General features: G+C 35.3%; 1 protein-coding gene across 2 annotated transcripts in view; it reads left to right on the top strand.

The window, feature by feature from the left end:
- The window catches only part of LOC139973169 (atrial natriuretic peptide receptor 1-like), a 227,082-nt gene that overhangs the window by 166,199 nt on the left and 34,981 nt on the right, over window positions 1-25,902 (top strand). For both annotated transcript variants that reach the window (XM_071979662.1, XM_071979654.1), the window contains 2 exons: window positions 16,960-17,125; window positions 17,887-18,004. In XM_071979662.1, coding sequence (XP_071835763.1) covers window positions 16,960-17,125; window positions 17,887-18,004 — 284 coding nt within the window. The remainder of the gene's footprint in view (window positions 1-16,959; window positions 17,126-17,886; window positions 18,005-25,902) is intronic.

Consider the following 25,902-nt stretch of genomic DNA (forward strand, 5'->3'; position numbering starts at 1 on the left):
CCATGTGATCACAATCATATGTAAATTCAACTGTGTTGGTGTGGTGTTGTTGTGGTGGTGGTGTTGTTGTGATGATGGTGTTGTGGTGGTGGTGGTGTGGTGGTGGCGTTGTGGTGGTGTTGTGGTGGTGTTGGTGTGGTGTTGTTGTGGTGGTGGTGTTGGTGTGGTGTTGGTGGTGTGGTGGTGGTGTTGTGGTGGTGGTGTTGTGGTGGTGTTGGTGTGGTGTTGGTGTGGTGGTGGTGGTGTGGTGGTGGTGGTGTGGTGGTGGTGTTGTTGTCGATGTTGTGTTGTTTTTGTTGTTGTTGTTGTTTAGTGTATTATGAAGTTTTCGGGAAGTACGAGATTTCACTTCACTGATGAACTTTAGAAAATTTCCTCTCTTACACTTAGAAGAGAAATACGGACTTAAAAAAAAACAGTGCACTATTAAAGATACTGTACTGGACTGCTGAGCAAATGACATCTTTGATCTTATCTTAAGGGAAGTTTTCGATGTATTTAAGCATGTCGTAAAGAGGTGGACATCTTGAACACTGCTGTGAGAAGAATAAAGACATTATGATATTATGTCTTTATTATACATACTTTACTACGACGTATCAACATTACCTGTTTACCATGCATGTTAACCTCTCTGGAAGGATTGGGTATTAAAACGAGATATCAGTTTCTAATAAGTGCTTTGCTGGTTTTATTGAATAACGGCATAATTATAAACTCGACGGTATCTTTTGCGTGTATAATGAAAAAGAGATAAATATTTGCACGGAAAAAATATTAATATACGGGTTCGGTTGGAGTATCGTACAAAGGATAAAGAATAGATAAAATGTATAGAATAAATAATAATAATGTCAACCAGAAGTAAAGGATTTAATTAACAAAGATATATACATTGGATAATGAAATGATTGTTGAAACAAAAGATTCGCAAAGGAAATTTGAATTCTATTAAACACGGGTATGCAGTAAAACAATTCAGCATTTACAAGAGACAGTTAAAGAGAGAAACTCAAAGAGAGAAGAAGCTAACCACAACCATCGCCATTGGTCTCGGTGATACCACATCAATCAACGTGGGCTTCATATGCGCGCGCAAGCGCGTGGGTGTGTTTGGTGTCTTTTTTAATTAATGACATGTTCACTTTCAGTAAAGGAAATGTTTTTGCAAATGCTGCATCTAAACAATTGAACCTCTTTACGTGACCTTAATGATATTATAGTATTTGGTTGAATATCAACACTTTTCATATTTTACATTAAGAAATATGACAAGAAGAGTTACTCAACGGTTCCAAGGCGGAATTTTATTTCTACTCGTACTCATGTTGTTGTACTCGCTTTATTTATGTATTTATGATTTATTTTTTTTTCAACTTTATTTTGAGAGGGTATAACTCGGTTAGCCGATGCTAATCTTCCCCGAGGCCCTCTGATATATAATTGTTATAAAACAAAAACATTAGTGAAAAATGCAATAATAATATTGAATGTAAGAACACGATTACAAGTCTAGTAATGATATCATGAGGCTGTAGACTGGTATATATGACCTGTAACCAATTCTGTCAGCCGATACTTATAGCTGGTACAGCAACTACTCTTAATTTCCCACACCGTGCATCAGTAAGTACTACTTTGTGTTCGCAACATGGTATCTTGTGTTACAGGTGGCACTGTAACAACTGCAAAGCTGTTAACTTGTTCCCGTGTATAAGACAAAGATCTGCGCGAGTGGATAAGGAGTCTATATGAAGATGAGAATGCCTACGAGATGAAGTATAGGAGGTACGGTACCGCTTCGATTCCAGTTCACATGCTCCTCTCTTAAAATTACGCCAATTCGTCATGCCGAGAACGAAGAAAGGCCATGTTCTGGTATAGGTCTCCTTATAGCATAAAACGACTAGATACGACTTCATGTTAGAATCGCGTATTAATGAACTCGCACTAAATGGTTGGTATACAGCAACTAAACTGTTCATGTCCCACAACCGTGCATCAGTAATTACTACTTTGTGTTCATAACACGTTAAAATGTGTTACAAGACATACAAAATATAGTTACTGAACCAGCTATGAGTATCGGCTGATTCTGTACACATTCGGCTTCGATATCTGACTTTACAGTCTGACCTACTTACTTTGTATACCGGTACTATATATAGTGGCCAACTTTCATGAATTATCAGCCATGATTTGAATCTGCCTGTTATTGACATAATTTGTTCAGACAAGTTAAACCCTCGGAACAAACCTTTCTTTGACTTTCACAAGTACTCTGGTCAAACTTCGTTCTTTCTTTTAAGAGACGGGGGAAAGAGGGACTGGCTTAACATAGGAAAAATAAAGACTTTTAAAGTTACATACGGTATAAGTCCTTTGAAATCTAGTACACAGATCATTAACATTCCCTGTAAATGCAATCTTTAATCCTGTGAAATGAATTACTCTTATTCCTAACCAAAGTCACCCTAACCCATCATCTCAATTCGAGACAAATTTACATTCGGGGTTTTAGTATTTTTTTTTTCTCGATGAAGTATACAATTTTTAATCACATAGCTGTTCAAAGATCAGGACTTTGTTATAAAAGATCGCATAAATGATAGATTTAAAGAATGGACAATAAATCGAGGACCTGACAGGTTAATACACCATACACCTGGTGTAAAATGTAGACTACAGTAATTATCTACAGTGATTATCTAAAATCCGGGATATCTTGTACGTTTAATACGGACTCTTTTAAAGTAACAGGAATTCTAAGTCGATTTTGATTTATATTCCGTTGGTAAGATCGAAATGTAGAATTGCTTCATAGTGTTTTCTCAACAAAGGTTAAGATTTATTACGTCCGTCCTAAGTGCACTTAATCCTGGGACAGATTATGTTAACTTAATTCAGTACACCTTTGGTATTTCACGAAATGAGACTTGGCTTAAACTTGTTCTCGACTTCAACATCAGGCTGTCAGGAGTGAGAAAAAAAAAGATTATCGGACGTATTTAGAAAAACATGCCGGATTAATATACGCAAGACAAATATGGCATAATAAGCCTATCGACTATAAGGAATATATATACCGAAGGGAGCTTGCGTGCATGGTTGCTTTAAATAAAATAATTAAAAAGTATCCGTTTGGGTTCTTTGTATAACTACAGATGTGGCAAGTAAACCTAGTATTCTTTATGGGAAAACGATTAGCATGTGGATTAGTTTCTCAAATTACTGGTGTTACTTAACCTTATCGACAACAGTATATAGGCTATATATATATATATACCCTATTGCATACATGGATGTCATGGATGTTTTTGGCCCGTGACGTTACACTTAATGTACTTTGGTAAGGTGTTCCCTCATGGATCAGTTACAATGGTAATAAGCGTATACAGAGACCAACGTGCGTATAGTTTTGCTTGTGGAGGCACTGAAGGTCCCCGTTTTGACCTGCTTTTAGGCACATGTTTAGACACTTTTGAATACGGTAAGTGAAGAATCAATCAATAGTGATTACAGTTGGTTCCTTACGCCGTGTCTATAGTGCACACTCCATGGAGTTGTTCGGTTGTTCCCATAATAACTCCCTGGTACACCTTCATGAACCCATTTTACTCGGCCTAAACTAGTCCCATCTTTCCATAACCTTTCCATATACAAAAATTCCAAATGATACTTTTTTTCTTTCTTGTAATGCTCTCGGGGATTTTGGCTAACCTGTCAGCATGTGGACTTCATTGACCTTATGAATTTGTTCATTGCAAAATAACATAGACAAAACAGCCGACTATGTAGTGAAAGTAATGGTATTATGTTCGTGTCTATGTAGTGTTATCGTTTTATCTTTTGTTACTAAGACCAACCAAAAGTGCATTTATATATTAGGGTAAGATAATATTCGTGAAAACATTCACCTCTGTTTTTCTCGAAATTACTGTCCAATTTTGATGGTATTTTATTTCGACATAAAAACTGATCATCGCATTTTCTTCAGTCGTGGAGAGAGTTGGAACCTTCGGCACGACCACGATCTGTTATCAATCATTCGCAAATTCTAGGATTTCGCCTTGTAGAGAGTACATGAACTCTCAGATGTCTAACTGTCGCTGCAAGTTATTCGCAGTTTAGAGTTTTTGAGTGCTTGAACATCGGCATTATATGAGTATTCAAAGGCACACACAGTATAGCACTTGCATGAACGAGACACGAGACACACGGAGTACCCACACGATACAACACCACATCTAGAACACAGCGACTATACTGTAAATTTTAATAAACGTTAAGTTTTGTACGTACACAAACAGTTAAAACTGGATCGTGCTATATATCGGTGGTAGTGCTATTAGGATTACATAAAAGAACTGAGGATAGGCCTACATGTATGTGTAATCCCAACAAATCCAGTTTGATGCATTTGTTGGGATTACACATATCCTCGGTTCTTATGTAATCCTAATAGCACATGCTGCCGATTTATCAGATGTATCAGCACCATCAAGTTATCAATCTGCTACAAATAGTTTTTTTCTTAAAGATTTATATAGTAGTGACTGTAATCTCTATGTGAATCGGTTGCGAAATATGAAAATGTAGCCCCTCCCCCTCCCCCAAATGTGTTGATCTCTTGCATATATACTCGTTTCACAAATGTTTTGCTGAAAGTATTGACACTGAATAAAGAAATATTAGTCTTTCTGAAAAGTATTACGTTCCATGTAAAGGAGTGACAATGCGTTATAGTTTGAATGTAGTTCTATACTATTATATTTAGGTTATTATCATTGATGATACCAGTTGCGCGATATTACGAGGGTTTAACAATGTCATGCATTGCATCAAAACCGTACTTCGTACCACTCATTGTACGTATCCGCGTTGGAAAAAAAACGTATGCAATTAAGATTTCTCACCTTAATGATAAATATATAATATTGAAGCCATCATTCGTGGAACTGTGACAAGAATCCTAATTTGAAGTACATTGCAACCACCGGCCATATGGTATTGCTTACCTGGGTAGTCATAAATTTGGTGACAAAAATAGACGTAAATATGTGATGGGTATAGGTGAATATAAAAATGTCACTCGGTAACCAATTAATAACGAGAGTTGCTTTGAAATTGATAAGCAAGCGAGGAATGATACTAAGAAATGTCAAGGAGAAATCTTCCGTTCATACATGTGTCTGACAGAACATGAAAATTCGGCGGTATGAATACTTAATATCGTAGAAGAAAGGGAAAGATTTATATGAGTGTATATATATATGACTGATTTAGCAGGCGGTATAAAAATATATGTGAAGAATTTGGATTGATTAGAAATAATGAAAATATTAACTGCTATACTACACTGTAGTAGCGTGCAATCAGTATAGGGACATAGAATAAAGCTGATAGTCTTTATCACGCTTTTGCAGTATATATAGACTTACTTTCCATGATGACGTCACTAACTCAGTAAGTTGCCAGGTGCATTCATCTAAATTTTATCAAAATTTCAAATGAATTTGTATATATATCTACTACACGGTACAAGATATATTTTCGAATGTTTTTGTAACCTAAAGATGCACACGATCCCTAACTAATTTAATCAACAATGAACTTCAGCCACCGGAACATTCCTTTATATGGAGCCAATATGGGAAACGTGTTCTCATGCGCATGTCCAGTAGTATACATGTGATGGAGGCATGTATAAATAAATTCAATGATATCTTACAAAGAAGGATACGTTTGATAGTGACATTTCATGTTGGAATGGATATTTCGGAACAGACCTTTGCTCGATGTACATTGAACTTCATCCACCTGAGGAGTATCCCTTTAAATGAGCCTTAAAGTCTCGATATTTTTATAGCCAAAGAAAAATGAGGACGAAGTAAAAAGAGAAGAAATGTCTGGTTTCCAAGATATTTACCTTTAAGATATGCTCAATATTTGGTTATGCTTCTTTCAAGGCTTATCCCTCAGTATATACAGGCATACTTTGTTTCATAAATTGTTATAACTCAAACTAAAAGATGATCTTATTGATAACTTCATATAAACAACAGAACGTCCCTTAAATGACATTCAACTTAATTTTTCCTTAATTGGCAAATTTGTAATACATGTAAATATATCATGAAAGGTATTAAAGACATTCAACTTCATGTGTCCTAACAACTCCCCCCCCCTCCACCACCCCCTCCAACCATGTGTGTTTCCCTATACATATCAAAAACAATGTTGTGCCTAAAAGTTATTCTTTTAAAGCAAATTTAACTTATTGCTGTTAGAAATTTCTTAGTAATTCAAATTTATCAGAAAAGTTTAATAACTAAGTATGGTAACTATATCTTTTACCTTTTTTTTCTTGAACTTTCTCCAGGTCGATTATGTTGTAAATAATATGATGTCAAGATTCGGCATATCTGTTATAAGCTACTAAACGACATAGGGCCTACATAATAACGGATGCATAATTGAGATTGCTTCCTCTTTCAAAGCTCCATTACATATATATACGTGCACTTTAATTTGTACGGCAAGGCATTCTTGCGTTTAAACAAATGTATTTATTTTCACATCTATTTGAGTTATTCTCATGTTTCCTATGGGGAGCTAATGACGTGTTTAGATGCGGTTTATGATTCTTGTGTATCTGTTGCATACTATATAGTTCAGCGAACTTCCCACACAGTTCGAAAATGACACCCTTTGCACTACCATATTTATTTCAAGGAACATTCTTAAAAGCGCACTCCGTCTCAAAAAGACTCCTCTGTCGCGATAAACCGACAGATGGCGACAGTCACATTTGAATGATGTTTTTAATTCAAATTGCCATGTAGACCGTGTAAACGAGTTATTGCTGTTAAGCTATCCGGCGAATCTTTCCGGTATAATGACATTTTGAATTAGAGTTTTACAAACGTGTTTTCTTTATAAGAGAACGTTAAGTGGTATCTACTATACTTCTCATTGGTACTAACGGGATTAAGTCTTCTTTTAATATCAATAGACTACTTCTCATTGGCTAAAATCTAAACGAGTTAATTCTTCATAGAAAGTGTTTCCCTTTCTCCAACAAAATTTCGATTACGTGTCATTGTTTTTCACGCATTTATTTTATTTTTCAGTATGAACAGGTATTAATCCAGTGGAAAATCAAATAAATCAAATCAAATCAAATCAAATCAAATCTTGCCTCTTGAAAGCAGCTGATGTCATATTTGGTGAGAGGTTTTCGGAGAGGTTTTATCAAACCAATTGAGTATTAGTTTTATTTATAAACAAAATAAGTTGTAACAAATCAAACTGATCTTAGTGGACTTTACTATCAAATGAACATTACAAATGTAGTGTATATGGGTATGCATAGTATTGCAAGGGCGTAGGAACCGGGGGGGGGGCTGGGGGGGGGGGGGGCGCCAGCCCCCCCCCAGTGAAAAATGTGGAGGGGCGGAAGTATCATTCCGCCCCCCCGGTTCGCAAGTCAGAAAACCCCTTTTTCATTTCCAAATGAGAAAAAAAAATCTCATTTGGAGCACCAAATTGCATCTAAGGCCAGGTGAAAATACAAAATTAAGTTTACAAAATGGAGTGGGTGTTGAAGTGTGCTATATTGCACCAAATTGCATCTGAGGCCACCTGGAAATGCAAAAAATTCCAAAGGGGAGGCGGACACCCCCTCCCCTTAGACCCCTCCCCCAGGCTGACCATCAGTTTTCAGCCCCCCCACTCAAAAGTACCTTCCTACGCCACTGTAGTATTGGTGTGTAAGCATATATTCATATGAAGAGTAAATAAGTATTCTTTTCTCGCTTAAAGTTTTTCTTTTCACGTTTTCTTCAATATTCGAAGGTAAAAGATTGTCTACAAACTAGTCAAGCTAATTAATTGCATTGTTATACGGGATTTTAGTATCGCATATTGTCAGAAACAGTTTCGTCAAATATTGCAAGAAACTGCTTGAAGGAAGAAACCGTATTTGCAAGCCCTAAAGGTAGTCACGAAGATACTGGGATGTCAAGAAAAAAATCAAATCTAATTTCCAACGATTCATGTCATTACACAGCTAGAAATACCAAAATGTAGGACGGGGTAATGTAACAAAAATCCGGAGCAGCTGTAGGCTATAGCGACATCAGTATTCCAGAAAAATAGTTTTCTTTTTAAATCTTCATAAATTTTAAGGACTCCCAAACTATGTTCACGAACGGTAATAATAAATGTGGAAAGATGACCAATTGGTAGGTCATAAAACACACACACATAAATTTATATATATATATATATATATATATATATATATATATATATATATATATATATATATATATATATATATATATATATATATATATATATATATATATATACATATATATATATATATATATATATATATATATCATATATGTATATATATAGGGGCCCGGGAAAAAATATCGGATAAAGTATATTGTATTCTTTTTTTATAATAATACACTTAAAGAAACATGGCGAGTGCAATAGGGGACTGGGTGACATAATTGTCCTCATGCGCTGGCCTCGCTTTCGTCTCCTCTGCCTGAATCAACCCATGTAAAGGATTAAACTTGACCCACACAATGGTTGAATTGTTGTCATGCAACAAAATAGACCAAAAGACTAATATCTATGGAACGCCATGTGGTTCAAATTGTGTAAGTTGAGAAGTATCAGTATGTCAGGCAATGTATATCAGGGTTTCGGAATGCTGCTGATGTTACCTTGTTTTTGACATACTGGTATATAGGTTTTCTTCTCAACATTTTCGAATCAGATGCATGGCATTCCGCACTAGTCATCTCTTCGCTGTGGACAGATCAATTTATACAGTATAGCCACTTACTGCAATGGTACTATATACTTAACCAATTAGTTTTTAACTTGAAAGAGAAATCCAGACTTATGCCGTATCCTTAGAGAGAGATATAGGCCTACATTCATATTCTGGTAATCAACATGTGAGAAACCGAACTCACAGCATCGTACATGCACATAATAATAAATGATACCACACGTTTCCCACCTTTAGAAAAAAATGAGCAATAATTTGTCTGAAATTTATCTCTACTTTAAAATCTTTTCCCATATGCTTATTCTTGTATCATTCAGATTTTCGTCCGAATCTAATACAGTCTGTGTTTTTTTTGTGTGTTTTTTTTTCATTCTTTTTTTCTTGAAAAAAAAAACAGTTGCCAAGTTAGTGGATAAAGCTAAATTTATTTTCACTTGTTTGTTTACTCACGGGGAGAGGAAAGGTTGTAACAACAACAACAACAAAACATTGTATCTATATTTAAACTAAAAATGATAGCTCTTCTATAGATTGTTCAGATGGCGTGATGCTTCTTATACTTTTCAGGGATATTAGCTCTTTTCGTATATTAGCTGACGACCAAAGCAATATTGCTCGTACGCATGCATCTGTAATTAGATCCCCGAAGTCAATAACCGCATATGCGTAATACGGGTCTCTTTTATTTTCAGCATCACTAAGATTTACAAGTAACGCCCATTAATTTCATTTAACGTCTGTGATAAGTTAAATCTGTCTCAAGTTTCTAAAGCGAATCTTTCTTTTTTTCAAAAACTGTCACATCCTAGTAAATATTATTCGAGGGCCATTTCGTTAAAAGCAATCGTTCACATTTAATTTTCGAAGCCCATTTTGAGAAATTAAAGTTCGTAAATGAGAACTGAACGGCGGCATCGAGTAATGTGCACGTTTAAATAAGCCGACAATCATATCGGTAATCTGCCTAGCTTGTTAGTAATTGGAAGTTGTTGCACAGCTGAACGGACAAGAGACTTTTCTTCTTTTACACGGAAAGACAGGCAATGAAAAATGCGAGCATTAAATATATTCGAAAGACATCAGAACGCGATGTATCACAAATGAGAAGTTGAGCAAAGTCTTTAATTCGAACGCAAAAATGGTACATATCCTTTATATTATACAGCTTGTAGTGGTAACGTTTGTGTGAATATATACATCATAAGTTCTTACTGCACGTGTTACTGCACGAATATATACATATATATATATTTATTTATTATTTTTGACATATTTCGGTTAACTCAAAGAGCATCGTCATTAATCAGTTACTACCTTAACAGGACAGGACAGGACAATTTATGACAAGCTCATTACATTTTTTTACTACTGTAACATGAAAATGACTGTTTATCTGTGTATGAATACGAAGGCTTTCATTTCCAACTTTATTACTTAGAACGTTAAATCAGTTACAAAATATTTCGAGCGTTAACACAGCTCTTCTTCAGTTGCAGTAATATATATATATATATATATATATATATATATATATATATATATATATATTAGTATTATTAGTATTATTATAAATATCATTATTACTCTGGGTACTGACATTTGACAATACATCGACGAAACATTCATATCAAATTCTTAATTCTTGTTCTTAATATTTGTCGTCTGTTTCTTTTATATTTTTTATATTTGTTATTATTGATTTCTGAGAGAAGTCTGCGTTTATCAGTCTTCTTAATATAATTGTCAGCCATTGGCGTCTTGTTTCATTATGGATGTGAAATACCACGTGGAATGTTTTAGCATTACTAGAACGACACTTAATGTTATCGCTAATGATGAAAACAGATCTTGATATACATTAACACATTGAATGTAAAGCTTACTTTGTTTGACGAGAAACCATTATCTCAGCTATAAATCTTCAGATATCATTTAAAAACATTAAAGGGGGGGGGGGGGTTGCTGGAATCGTCTTGTTTACTAATCTGCCTATAGCTTGTTTGAATTCATACTTCATACTGAATTTATACATCATACGGATTCATACTTCATACTGAATTCGTACTTCATACTGAATTCATACTTCATAATGAATCCATACTTCATAATGAATCCATACTTCATAATGAATTCATACTTCATAATGAATTCATACTTCATACTGAATTCATACATCATACTGAATTCATACATCATACTGAATTCATACTTCATACTGAATTCATACTTCATAATGAATTCATACTTCATAATGAATCCATACTTCATAATGAATTCATACTTCATAATGAATCCATACTTCATAATGAATTCATACTTCATACTGAATTCATACTTCATACATCATACTGAATTCATACATCATACTGAATTCATACTTCATACTGAATTCATACTTCATAATGAATCCATACTTCATAATGAATCCATACTTCATAATGAATTCATACTTCATACTGAATTCATACTTCATACATCATACTGAATTCATACATCATACTGAATCCATACTTCATAATGAATCCATACTTCATACTGAATCCATACACCATACTGAATTCATACTTCTTACTGACTTCATACTTCATACATCATACTGAATTCATACATCATACTGAATTCATACTTCATACTGAATTCATACTTCATACTGAATTCATACTTTATACTACCAGCTTTAATTTGATATAAACCGGACCACAATGGACTCATCATTGACTTCATGTATGTACCGTGCCTTGAAACCATGCTTCATTTTAGCTCTAATTTCACACTTTCCTTTGACAAAATAATTCCTTGTCAACTTGGAAATAAAATATTATCGTCCAGCCTATAGCTAGGGAAGATCTTAGCCTCCTCCCTGTAGATCAGGGTTTCCCTAACTTTATTCCCCCTCCCCCAAGAACCCCATGTGGATGTCTGATTTGTCCACGAACCCCCGAGACACGATCTGAGTCACTATTATACTATAATACGTATAACGGTGCTTCGTAAATGATCAAGTTCATAGTGTAATATAAATTTTAGAGTTTGTCGATAGATACGACCTTTGTACATTAATAATTTATAAGGTATATCAGAGTTTAGTTCACAAAAAGTACTCTAGTTTTGACTTTCAGAAACGTCTCACGAACCCCCTGAGATGGACTCACTCACCCCCTGGGGGTTCATGCACCCCAGTTAGGGAAGCCCTGCTGTATGTAGATGGTCACACCAGTATAGTTTGTTCGAACTATTTTCATAGACTTGGTATTAATTCATTTCATATACAAATTTATCATGACCCTGTTTATTGGCATTTCAACAGTTTAAGGAGCTTCATGAGTTAAAGTTAATAATTGTTAATAGCATGACAGCACTCTATTTTTGTGCAAAGTTATTAGACTATATGTAAAATCCCAAATACAGGGTACCGTATATCAAGAATCTTGACATTTACACGTTCAATTTTTTGTACATGAAGAAGTAATAATTTTAAAAAATGTTAAATTTCTGTCTGAGTTTGCTCAAAGCATTTTGATTTAACGGGCTAGCAGGATGTGACTTGATGAAGTCAGGCATTGATTGTTCTAATCAAGTTCACTAACTAATTAATAATCAGGCTTCGGTTGGTGGTTCAGAATATACAACATAAGAGAGTGTGTCTCTCATCTTTCTCGTCTTTCATTAATTTGTAATCTTAATTTAAAGTCAATAGTTTGTATAGGTTTTGTCGAATTTGTTGTCCAAACTTCACAAAGCGCCTTTAAATAAGATTCATTGGTTTTAAGCTTATAGCTAAAGATCATGTTAGAACATTCCAGGTGTCTAGTCGTGCTATTAACTTACAACTGATTGCATTCCGCTGAAGTTAAACTGCTGTTATTTATCAGAGCCAATTCACCAGACCTATTTAACCAAATGATGGCTGACAAATTGATATAGTTTTACTCAGTCAAAATGGAAGCCCATCAAAATCAGAAGCGAATGAAAGAATCAAAGAGATGTTGAAGGGATTTAATATATTCTAAGGGATATTCTGGCTATACATACATATATATATATATATATATATATATATATATATATATATATATATATATATATAGTGGATATTCGGGTTTATTTTCACCTTGCCCCATTTAGTACATACACTGAGAGATAGAAACCTATTTGTCACAAAACTATATTTTTAAAAGGACTACATATAAATTTACCTACGTTTTCCAACACGTGAAATGAGAGATTGCCTATAGCAGAATTAAATAACTGTATCTTTCCAAAGTGTTGTTTTTTGAATTTGGTCGACTCTTGAACTTAAATGCCCTTTAAACTCGACAATAATAAAGTACTTTATAGCGTATGGGCTGAATGTATCTCGAGGCTATTTACGCAACTGATAACACGACGTACTGCATGTTTTATATAGTTTCAAACATATTTTAGTAATCAGTTCACAGTCCGAAAGTTAACAGCCCCTCCATATATCTAGACATATTCCAACAACAACAACAATAAAAGGAAAATGGATGCATCATTTTTTAAGTGGTAATGTGTCAACCAATCAAAATGTGGTTCAGTCTCTTCAGGTACCTAAAACAGGAATAGGTTAAGTAAGATGAAACGAAAGGTGAAAATTACTGGAGAGAGTTCCTAGTTTGATCATCAAATGAGAATTTAATATGCTGACAAACTTATCATTAACGAGAAACTTATTAGGATCTATTTTAGAATATTAACTAATGTATTTTAATCGGATATCCGGATTAATTTACGAATGTTGAATAAAGCGAAGAAGCTGATTGGCTTGTTTACAGTAATCAGAGAAAAGATAGTTGTCGGATTTTTGATAAAGTGTTTGTATATTATTTAACTTTGTGAAACAGTTTTCTGAATACGAAATGTTACTAATCGATAATAATTATTGCTTTACTCCCCCGCTAAACGATCGTTCTTCTGAGAAAGTAATCTTACTTCCATATTAATAATATATATATATATGTATATATATATATATATATATATATATATATATATATATATATATATATATATATATATATATATATATATGACTATATTTCCTTCAATTATCATGCAAAGTCGCATGATCTCTCTACCATTGTTCCCAAATAATCAAGGTTGCTTTCCAAGCTAAGTGGTACCTTGAAGGCCAAACTGTTTTCTTCTACCCTAGTTTGAAGGTATTCTAGAAACAAACCAACGGCAAAAATCGATATCCAGACCACTTCAATATTTCGTGGTTTCACTTTGCATTAATATGATCAAGTATTGAAGCCAAAATTAATTGAATTTATTTCGTGATTCGCTTAAAAATGTGCAACGAGGTCAGAATAAATGTTTTCCTTCTATGCATGTACGAATGTGTGAATTAATGGATGTATAAATGTATGAACGTATGAATGTATGTATGTATGTTTGATTGATGGATGAATGCAGTGATGGACGAAGTGAGGGATGGACCGACGGACGGATGAATGAACGAACGAACAAACACAATTATGCAACCCTCTAATTCTAACTGGCCCATTGCCAAGCCGGGGCGCAGAGGTCTACCCGGTCCATCGGGCAGACTGATTTGCACCCTCCCCATATATCCCATCTTGTTATATACAAAACTCTCACAAGTTACAGGACACACGTCAATATTGGAACCTCCATAAATTGTTAGTGCCACTCCAACTCATATTTATTGTCTACGGACCTGTAATCTAAAAAAACAAATCCTCTCACAATTTAGTTGCTCCCTCATTGACAGGATGAAACTTAATTATCATTTCTTTTTATTTCCGGTCTTATGGTTTGATTTTTTTGTTTAAAGAAATGTCAATAAAACATATCGCTCAGATACAAAAACTTTGAAATGTCTGGATAATTTGATCTTTATTTTATACATTATGTGTGTTATTTCTTTAAAGTATAATTCATTCATACTTAGTAAAGATTCCTAAATCCTATTGGTCCATTCAGGTCAGCTGACCGTGGTTAATCCTGTGAGTAACGCACGGTAAAATTACCGGCGGATGAATACAATTGTTACCATGTTACCATGTTTTGTCGTCTGCTTTGATGAGCTATCGAAATACATCAAAAACACAAAATGGCTAATATAACGTTTGATTTGAACTTCGATTTGCGCACTTTAGACGAGGTAGACACTCAGGAAAACAATGGAAGATTTGCAAACCTGATTGAGAAAGACTTAATTCACAGAAACGATCTTGTTCAAAAGTCTTGCAAGATGCCATCAGAGGTAAAGGACGCGAAAACATGGATCCGCACTCGAGTCTAGGCCAAAGTGTAGGCTGCACAGCTGTTGCCTCCAACAATGACATTAACGTTACTGCTGCTGTTAGGGCTGAAACGTCTAACATGTCCAAACTGTTTTCCAAATGTTCTTTCCAAATGTTCTTTCCAAAGTCCTGTGAATGTTTACTTCCAAAATTCATAGTTATATCCGTATTAAAACACCAAACAGTTGTGGATGCTTTGAGTTTAAATATATCCAGTATCTGTCCGTAATTAAATGTTCGCAAGGCCGTTATGTTGATCATAGTGTTATAAATTTAAAGTTAAACGACCGCAGTGCCAAGCACTGTGTAGTGTGTACGTTCAAGTGAGTGTACGTGTTCAATACAAGGCCTACTATGTTATCGTATGACTGTATACCATACGTACATGTTTGTTCCTAGAATGGTTGCTATGGGAACCAGAAGCTGTAGGGTATTGATATGATGAAGCCAACTAGTAATTGTTTGTAGTTCCTTATGTTTGGCAATATTGCGGCCATAAAACTATTTTTGAAAGGTCTCAATAATATTAGTTAAAATGTTATTATGGTTCATCTTTTATGAATGTCAGCCTTTCAAAGACGTTTCCTTTATAATTATTCACTATCGTTCAGTATTACTTTATAATTGCACATGTACATTATTGTTATGCTGGTTGTTAATCGTTAATTCGACTTACGGGGCATCACTTTAATAAATCTTCGGTTATATGTAACCAAAAATGTTTTGTTTTATGATTTTTCCCCCACACAAATGGTAGTGTATGAATGAACGGGGTTAATCAACGGTCTAGCGTGCGTTACTCACATGATTACTGCACTCCGGGTGTTAATGCTATCGCTGGATGCACTCGGGCTCCGCCCTCGTGCATCGCTTGCATTATCCCCCGATCGTGCATTAATCCTGTGAGTAACGCACGCTAGACCGTTGATTAACCCCTTATTCAATATTTGGCCCTATTTTTTTCTAGCGTATTACTCTTCATCTTGTAGCTTATGTCCCTCGTGGCACTTATGCCATCATCATTCTGAACATTTCTGTATAAAATGTAGAAACAAATTCATCATACTATATACAAGCAAAAAGTAAAAAAGGTTGGGTGACCTGTAAAGAGGATTGTTAAACTGCATGAATAATCTACAAAAACTGTAGTAGGTACGTCAAAAATTATCCCACAGCGTTTATCAACTTCATTCTGACATCAGACATTATAGTCTGGATGAGATGCCAGAAATCGACGATGTTCTTGCCATTGGGCAGTTTACTCCTACGTGACCTCCAGTATAGCGTGGCAAGACCGGCCGGATCGATGTTTGGTCATATCTATATGTAACTGCCAAAGCAAAAGAGAAAACCCGTTCATAATGACCAAAACCAAGGAAATCGTTATTTTCTCCGACAAGCAGGCAAAAAAACGCATAATTAATTTAATAGTAGCACTAATGCGATCCACAAATTTGATTCGTATAATATATATATATATATATAGAAACAAAAATCGGAGTGCAATTGGAGTGCCATTGGGGAATGCTCCCGAATATTTCCCACTGTCCATCTTGTCCTTTTCCCCCTACCCACTCAAAAACACGGGTATCCCCTTTTAATGTTTATTGCAGAAGTTCGACATTGATGAGTCGCGGTCTATACCAACCCCTAAATCTATTTTACGGAATTAAATTCCGCAATTGGTTTTCTTCTTTGTCCACTTTTTGGTGTCTCTTTACGAGGTCAGAGAATATCGGAACATTGAAGTGGATCGATATGCTTTATGACATCATTCTTGCTCTTTATTTATTTATTTATTTATTTATTAATTTCTCTTTCTCTCTGTTTTTTTTTTTGCGCTTTCAGGTTTTGAAATGGAATGGACCAAGGAGCCACCGTCGAAAGTGAAAAGTGGAGATTCGTTTTTTGTGGAGTATAGTCTGACAGTTCCTCGATCATTTTTTGATTGGGCCATTTTGAGTGACTCTGACTATGCAGTTGAACATGGCCCAGTGATGGACCCAGACCTCAAGTAAGAAATTGTACTCTCTCTCCCACCGCCCATCCCGTCCAACACCCCCCTCCCCCTCACACACTTCCTTATCTTCTGACTCTTCTGTGTGTTTTTTATTTTTGGAAGAACAAAATAATCAGGACCAACAGGTCTTTTTGTCTTACATAATCAACTATAAAAACGGAGAGCAATGCTTTTTATCCTTCTAAATCCAGACAATTGTAAAGATTCTTAAGAGGTTGAAGCAGGGATGGAGTAGAAGAGGTATGGGTGTGGGGGGGGGGGATATGGCAAGCTCAACTTAATCATCTCTATCACATTGGTAAATGCAGGTAGTTGCGCCTTCTGTTAGTGTTCTTGTGAGTTAGTTCTCTCTTCCATAAGAATTGTCCCTTGCTTTGTGAGAAAGGTTCTTGATGTGACAGTATTTTTAATTTTGCCCATTGTCTTCTTTCTGATACCATATATTCATAGTTCAGTAAAGTACATGGTGATCACCATTTCCCACTCCCTTCTACATCACCCCTTCAACCACCCCCTCCCCCAACGATTACCCTAACACATGTTTAGTCTGATAGTTGATGCCGTACCTGTTCAGGTCTGCTTACAAAATTATGAATTCATTACATTTACATACATAGTTTCAGTTAATATATTGTATAAAACTAACCATGCAAACTTTAATCATTTAAAAAAATGCCGTTTAATTTATTCACAGTTACATATAAGAAATTACAATATCTTCTTCTAATTATTCTTTATCTGTTTCGTTCTCGCAGAACTGGTGCTAACGCCGAGGCATGGTGTCATAACACTCCATGTCCAACTGCGAATAAAGCAAAGAAAGAAAACTGTTGTCTACATCATGTCAATGTCCACTCATGTCCAGAATCTCAGGTAGGGAGAACTCATTTTGACGTATAGTACAGGATATTATAGCTGGCTTAACCCCCCCCCGTCCACCCCACCTCCCCCTCGCGCCCACCACACCCCCACCAAAACAAAGAAATAAATTACCCTGTAAAACTTTGATCATTACAGAGTTAATTTCAATCATTCTCGCGTTGAATGTTCTCACATAAAAATGTGGCAAATAGTCAGAATGTATTGAATGATTTGACGTGAATACGTCAATCTCACGATTCTGAAACAGCTGTCCGAATTAAATGGAACAAGTCATGAATAATAACATCAGATGAATAGGGGCCTCATGTTTAGTTTACTCTTTAAATGCACATTACCACACACATGTGACACATTTCAAGGGCAAATATGTTATATTGTAAAGCACAACTAAAGATTAAATATACATGGTATATGTACTCACGTAGATTTGTATGTTCTTTACTGAGGCTGTCACTTTCTGCGTTGAAAATTCGGTTTGAAAGTCATCCTTTAAGACAAATTCTATCAAAATTGCATTACACAATTGGAGCATATAGATAGGAAGCTTAGCTGTATGACTGTTGTCGCTAAACTTTTGATGAGTTTAGTTGAGTTGAGCACATGCATCCCCTCCGGCAGCACAACTGCATGCTGGCTAATACAAGTAATTGTCAGTTTTGATGAGAAGTTTGGTTTAGCTGAAAATCAGCGGAAATGTGAATAATGAAACCTTTTTTATAATACACAATGTATTAAATCTACAGGGTATTTGCCTCGATGGAGTCTAAAAATGTCAAAATGTGTAAGAATACTATTACATTTCACTACACCCGTGTAACAATTATCGTCTAAGATGGTATCCGGTACCTGGGCATAATCTGACAAATGAACTAGTTGGTGAGATGCTGAGATTTTCGGTTATATATATATATATATATATATATATATATATATATATAAAGCTCAGTCAAAGCAGGTCAAATTTGTGTACACTTCCTGAATTTAGTACAGATTGATATAATCAGTACGTTTGATTATCAGAATGTCTAGAGATGTTTATTGCTATAAGCCACTCGATATGTGGAAAGATTTTTGGAAAACCCTCATACATTAGAGATCTTCACATTTAAAAAGTTTTATTGTTTTTTCTACGATAAGAGTCCATAAAATTTGTACCAAGTTACTTTTTTTGAATTCGATGATAATCGTAACCTTTGCATTCATAATGGCGTATGTCTGTGTGTGCGTTTGTGACGCTCAGCTTGTAAACACGATATCTGAAGAAGGGAAGGTCGGACCGATTCCAGTTTTGGGGTGTAGTACCACATTGATTACAAGAAGCCCAATGATTTTGTGGAGGTCAAAGGCCATTTGGGTTCACCAGTGGTCAAATTGTGAAAGCCTTATAAACAATATATCTCAAGAAGATAAGATTGAGCTGGCCTCATGTTTAATATGTATATGGTTCACATTGAGTACAAAAAGCCTGTAGTTTTTGGTGGAGGTCAAAAGCCATTTGGGGTCACCAGGGGTCAAATTTTAAACCCTTGTAAACACGATATATCAATGAAAGCTTGGGCAGACTACATATTTAGAGTGTAGACGTACCATATTGATTACAGGAAGCTTAATGTTTTTGGTGGAGGTCAAATGTAATTTGGGGTCATCAGAAGTCAAATTGTGAAACCCTTGTAAACATCATATCTCAATATTGGAAGCTTGGGCAGGTCTCATACTTGGGTGTATAACATTTAGTAAAAGAAGCCTATTGATTTTGGTGGAGGTCAAAGGTCATTTGAAGTCAGCAAACACCAAACATTTACGTTAACTCCCCTCTTACCTGTCTTTCTACACTAACGCACCTTCTTAAACATAAATTTGCAAGGGACGCTTGGACAGATCGCATATTTAGTATGTAATTGTGCCACATTGAACACAACAAGCGTACAACTGTTGTGGGCGGAGGTCAATGGTCGTTTGAATTCACAAGGGGCCAAATTGTGAAAACCATGTTTTAAAAAATATTTCAACAAGGATAGATGTCATATTTAGTATATGTTGATATATCTATCACATTTAGTACAAGAAGCCTGTTGTTGAGGTCAATGGTCATTTCAGGACAGCCTGAGTCATTGTGAATGTGTTGTTTGTCACATCACACTGCTTTTTCACTGTATTGCTAAGATCAAGTATGTTGTACACCCTTACTATACATTACGTCAGATTCATGGAGAAAACTGCTCATGTTACATCATTGAAACCACAATGAATGATTGCATTCTGGTTCCCGATGCTATATCTGGTAAAGATGTTGAGGATTGTACATTTACCGATGCTATCTGGTAAAGATGTTGAGGATTGTACATTTACCGATGCTATCTGGTAAAGATGTTGAGGATTGTACATTTACCGATGCTATCTGGTAAAGATGTTGAGGATTGTACATTTACCGATGCTATCTGGTAAAGATGTTGAGGATTGTACATTTACCGATGCTATCTGGTAAAGATGTTGAGGATTGTACATTTACCGATGCTATCTGGTAAAGATGTTGAGGATTGTACATTTACCGATGCTATCTGGTAAAGATGTTGAGGATTGTACATTTACCGATGCTATATCTGGTAAAGATGTTGAGGATTGTACATTTACCGATGCTATATCTGGTAAAGATGTTGAGTATTGTACATTTACCGATGCTATCTGGTAAAGATGTTGAGGATTGTACATTTACCGATGCTATCTGGTAAAGATGTTGAGGATTGTACATTTACCGATGCTATCTGGTAAAGATGTTGAGGATTGTACATTTACCGATGCTATCTGGTAAAGATGTTGAGGATTGTACATTTACCGATGCTATCTGGTAAAGATGTTGAGGATTGTACATTTACCGATGCTATATCTGGTAAAGATGTTGAGGATTGTACATTTACCGATGCTATCTGGTAAAGATGTTGAGGATTGTACATTTACCGATGCTATCTGGTAAAGATGTTGAGGATTGTACATTTACCGATGCTATATCTGGTAAAGATGTTGAGGATTGTACATTTACCGATGCTATCTGGTAAAGATGTTGAGGATTGTACATTTACCGATGCTATCTGGTAAAGATGTTGAGGATTGTACATTTACCGATGCTATCTGGTAAAGATGTTGAGGATTGTACATTTACCGATGCTATCTGGTAAAGGTGTTGAGGGTTTCCTTTTCCGGATTTAGAAACTTAGCTGTTAGTTGGTATAAACCTTTTAAATAACATGTTCTAATTAAAGAGACGAATTCATTAAAAGCATGTGAAAACATGTCAAGTTGCGGATAGAGAACACTAGTGCATAAATAAGAGGAATAATGAACGAGTTTTGTTTTACGATATTGTATAACATGACATAGTGAACAGATTGGCGAAATGTGGAAATATCAACGTTTATAACGGTTGTTAACGATCAATCTATACCAACTTCGATACCTTACTATAGGTTCCTGTTTCACTGGCTGTCGGCTACTTACGTAGTCCCCTAATTACTCCGTTTGATTATATTACGTAATAGCTCCAAGGTCTCAGCGACACCTTTTAACATGTAGTATACCAATCGCAAAGAAACAGGAAATTTGCTAGACACAAGGGAGCTGTTCATCTTAGTTCACTGCTGACATGTAAACTGTGTATTGTGTTTATCATGTATCCATTGTGGCATTTATCATCTATCAGAACTCAATCATATACTTGGTAAACCCTTCGGCGTTCCATATGTGTAGACGTTTCTTTCGAGAATTGTATACGTCACATTAAATGAGATTGTATAATCATAGTAACCGCTACGTGTTGTAGACAGGAAATACGTATTTAAATATCAGAGGCTCACCAATCAAAGTAGCTGGACTTCTTACTCTAGCACACAGACTTGTGGGGTCAGCCGCACAGAGTTGGATATACATATATATATATATATATATATATATATATATATATATATATATATATATATATATATATATATATATATATATATATATATATATATATCTTCATTCAAAACTCAATAGAAAGACCATCATCATGTCGAATAACATGTTCAGAATGCAAAGTTTCAAGTGTTGAATGTCGTCTAGAAATTGTTTGTATGAACTACAAAAGAATAGCGTTTCTCGATTTATCAAACATAAAAATTTATATTACCATTTATTATTATTGAGGCCTGCAATGATGGGAGCAAATGTGAGCATATAGTCTTTGCCTTACTGGAGACATCAAACCCAACACAATCATCTTTAGTTGATATGACAGAGATCTTTGCCAAGAACAACTCCCCATGCACGCTGCTAATAATGTACGTCTTGATCCGTTTGGAAGATATATAATCCCAGTTTTAAAAACTCGTGTCAGGGGAGCCGCCATTTTGTAAAACTATGCTGGCATAATGACACTAGTAGCTGAAACATTATTACTTTGACCTTCTCTCTGTTTTCTTCTCATATTTCTAAGTTAAGAATGTTAAACAAGTGTTGACGCTGAACCTAACTAAACTACCATCATTTAATTTGGTCGTGTTAAGAAGGATCAGTATTTTTTTTTATATTTGCCATTTTACAAATCCCATCTCCAATTACAAGAAATAAACGTTGTAATAAAATAAACAAAAACATTAAGAATTGAAGAAAATGTTTCTCTATAAATGTCATTTTTATACTTGATTAGGTCTGCAGCCTTTACGTGTGAAACAGCACTACGATATATCAACTCTAACAAAATCATGTCGATAAATTTATCAGTTAAGTTCCGTACCGTCAGTTTAGTTCCGTACCGTCAGTTTAGTTCCGTACCGTCAGTTTAGTTCCGTACCGTACAGAATGAAATACAATTTCAAGCGAGAAATATTTTGATTGCGAATCTGTCAACCAATTTTCCCTTTTGTAAAATGTTGCTTTATTCAAATCGTTAATCAATAATAATTTTACAATTTTAAGCTCATAAAAACTTCTTTCAGTGCCTTACTTGAAACAAACTATACTTTTTTCTCATAATTCCATAAAACGGAGACGTATCTTTAAGAGAATGATTTCATCGGAGTGGAAGAAGGCTTTCTTCACACAGCCTTAATAAATTCCATCTTTTCTTCGCTGGCCATTTGCCTTTTTCTTAATTTTTCTTTCATTCCTTCTTTCTGTTTTACTGATGAATGCGTTCAAAAGTGTCGCGATATTACAATCCAGCTTAATCAACAGTTTAAGTACAAACATTTGAAGGTCGGTTTCATTAGGAGTTTACTCATGCGCATAATGTTAAAAGAAGGCCATCTCCCTAAGGCTGTAAGTTTCAGGTCATTGGTGTAAATACTTCCGCTTGCATCTTTGTACAGAGTTTTCATAAGAATCTGCATAGCTTGGTGAAAACGTTTGGTTGGAGGGAGGGCGGGGGGGGGGGGGGCAGAGGGATCTCCATGATATGCATACGTTTTAGTCGCAATACCCCTACCCCCATCCAAACGTATCTCTCCGACCTCATGAAGGCGTAGGAGACAAGGAAAGGCTATTCAGATTACAATAACCTCAGGTTCCCACTCTCTCACTTCATAAGTCACCTCTTCAAGCTGTTCTCGTGTCTTCAGTTGTGTCTTCACATAACTTAGACTTTGACTTTGACTTATCATGATGTCATATAGCATTCGATCTATGGGGTTACAACAAACTGACTGTCCCTAAATTATCAAGTTATTGATCCTCTAAAAAGGCTATTCAACATTTGTGTTTTACGGTTACTTCCATTGAGGTTTTATAATATTGATGGGGGCACCCTTTTCTTTTCTTTTCTTTTTTAACTCCCCCCCCCCTGTCCCCTGATTCAATTGTTCCTTTGAGATTTCATGTGAGGGAGGGTGCCGGGAGTGAATAAACTAATTCAATGTATTTTCAGGTCCTTTTACACTTTCTCTTCGAGGTCACGTGATATATAACACCAGACGACTCACTCTCAAGTGACAGCTTTTAGACCTTAAAGCAGCATTTTGCGTCCTCGACTATGATATTTCTCAACCTCACTGACTCCACTATGCCATAACGACATACATAACTAGCTTATCTATTTATATTTTACTTCAAATGGTGGCATAAAAGTCGAAAAAATTGCAACTTTCAACTTTGTTGTTCTCCAAGATATTTTCCGTTGGGAACCCAATAAACCTCGCCCATAATATGAATATTTAAACACTACGAACGTCATTGACAGATACGTAATATAACACCACGCTTGATTTGTGTACAGTCTATATGGCAGTTGTACCAGGGAGTTGCATAACAACTCCCAACGCAAAGTCTTGAATCTATTTTTAGCAACGGCTCATATCTAAACCTGCATCTCTGATTGGTTGAATTCAAACTAGTGGGTTTGGGAACTGAATGCGATTTAATTTTGGATGTGGAATACTCGCCAATTAACGTTTTTGGCAGGGAAAAACTTGGCTAATATCTTAATTTGCTGTTTTGTGATTTGATGTATGTAAAAACTCGATGGACATGTCAAAACAGTAGAAAACGGCGACCAAACGCAAAATGCTCATGAATAAACATACTATTCACTGATTGGTGGAATTCAAACTAGTGGATTTGGAGATATGAAAACTTTGTCGAGGACACTTTTACTCGTTATCGATATAAATCGTTAATTACTCGCTAATTAACGCTCTTGGCAGGGTGAAACTTGGATGGTATCTTAGTTTGCTGATTTATGATTGATACATGTAAAAAAATCGATGCACATGTTAAAAAGGTGGAAAAAAGCGAGCCAACGCAAAATGCTGCTTTAAAAACTCTTTAAGTAACTTAAAACGTCCAAAGAAAGTCATCAAAACTGATTTTTGTTTTGAATTTCATCACTCATCACACATATGTTGTATAAAATGAAACATTTGAAACTTTCAAATTCCGAAACTGATTCAGTTCGGAGTGATCGCATGATTTGTTACCTCTCTCACCGTCCCCCCGGCTAGACAGTTGATATCGCTGGATGAGAATATGATGATGAATATGAAAAACCCCTTTCTGTGTACAAAAGACCCTCACGAGTATGTCTTAACCTTCAACGAGAGTAAGTTTTCCTTCTATTCAGAAGAATGAAATAGTCCTACGGTCCCAGGAGAAGGAAGCTAGCGCTTCTTCGTGCAGTGTCAAAATATGATAATGAAAACGCATTAATAAAAACGAATGGTTAACATTCGCTCGCCTTCCATTTTAAATCTCAGATAGAGACGGGACAAATTTAGACAGTCTCCTCTATTTGTTCAGTGCAGAGGACCGTAAAATCGTTAGCTGTAATGAAAAAGACTGAGCATGCGCAAACGATATCCGGCTGTAACTGACTCAACTGAATGTATCCAATGTGAAAACAAAGTTAAAGAGGCATATAGCCTATTGCAATGAATATAGAGTTACATATTAATAAAGAGGCATATAGCCTATTGCAATGAATATAGAGTTACATATTAATAAAGAGGCATATAGCCTATTGCAATGAATATAGAGTTACATATTAATAAAGAGGCATATAGCCTATTGCAATGAATATAGAGTTACATATTAATAAAGAGGCATATAGCCTATTGCAATGAATATAGAGCTACATATTAATAAAGAGGCATATAATCTATTGCAATGAATATAGAGTTACATATTAATAAAGAGGCATATAGCCTATTGCAATGAATATAGAGTTACATATTAGTAAAGAGGCATATAGCCTATTGCAATGAATATAGAGTTACATATTAATAAAGAGGCATATAGCCTATTGCAATGAATATAGAGTTACATATTAATAAAGAGGCATATAGCCTATTGCAATGAATATAGAGTTACATATTAATAAAGAGGCATATAGCCTATTGCAATGAATATAGAGTAACATATTAATA

The sequence above is a fragment of the Apostichopus japonicus genome, chromosome 2 (genome assembly GCF_037975245.1).
Source record: "Apostichopus japonicus isolate 1M-3 chromosome 2, ASM3797524v1, whole genome shotgun sequence".
Lineage (NCBI taxonomy): Eukaryota > Metazoa > Echinodermata > Holothuroidea > Aspidochirotida > Stichopodidae > Apostichopus > Apostichopus japonicus.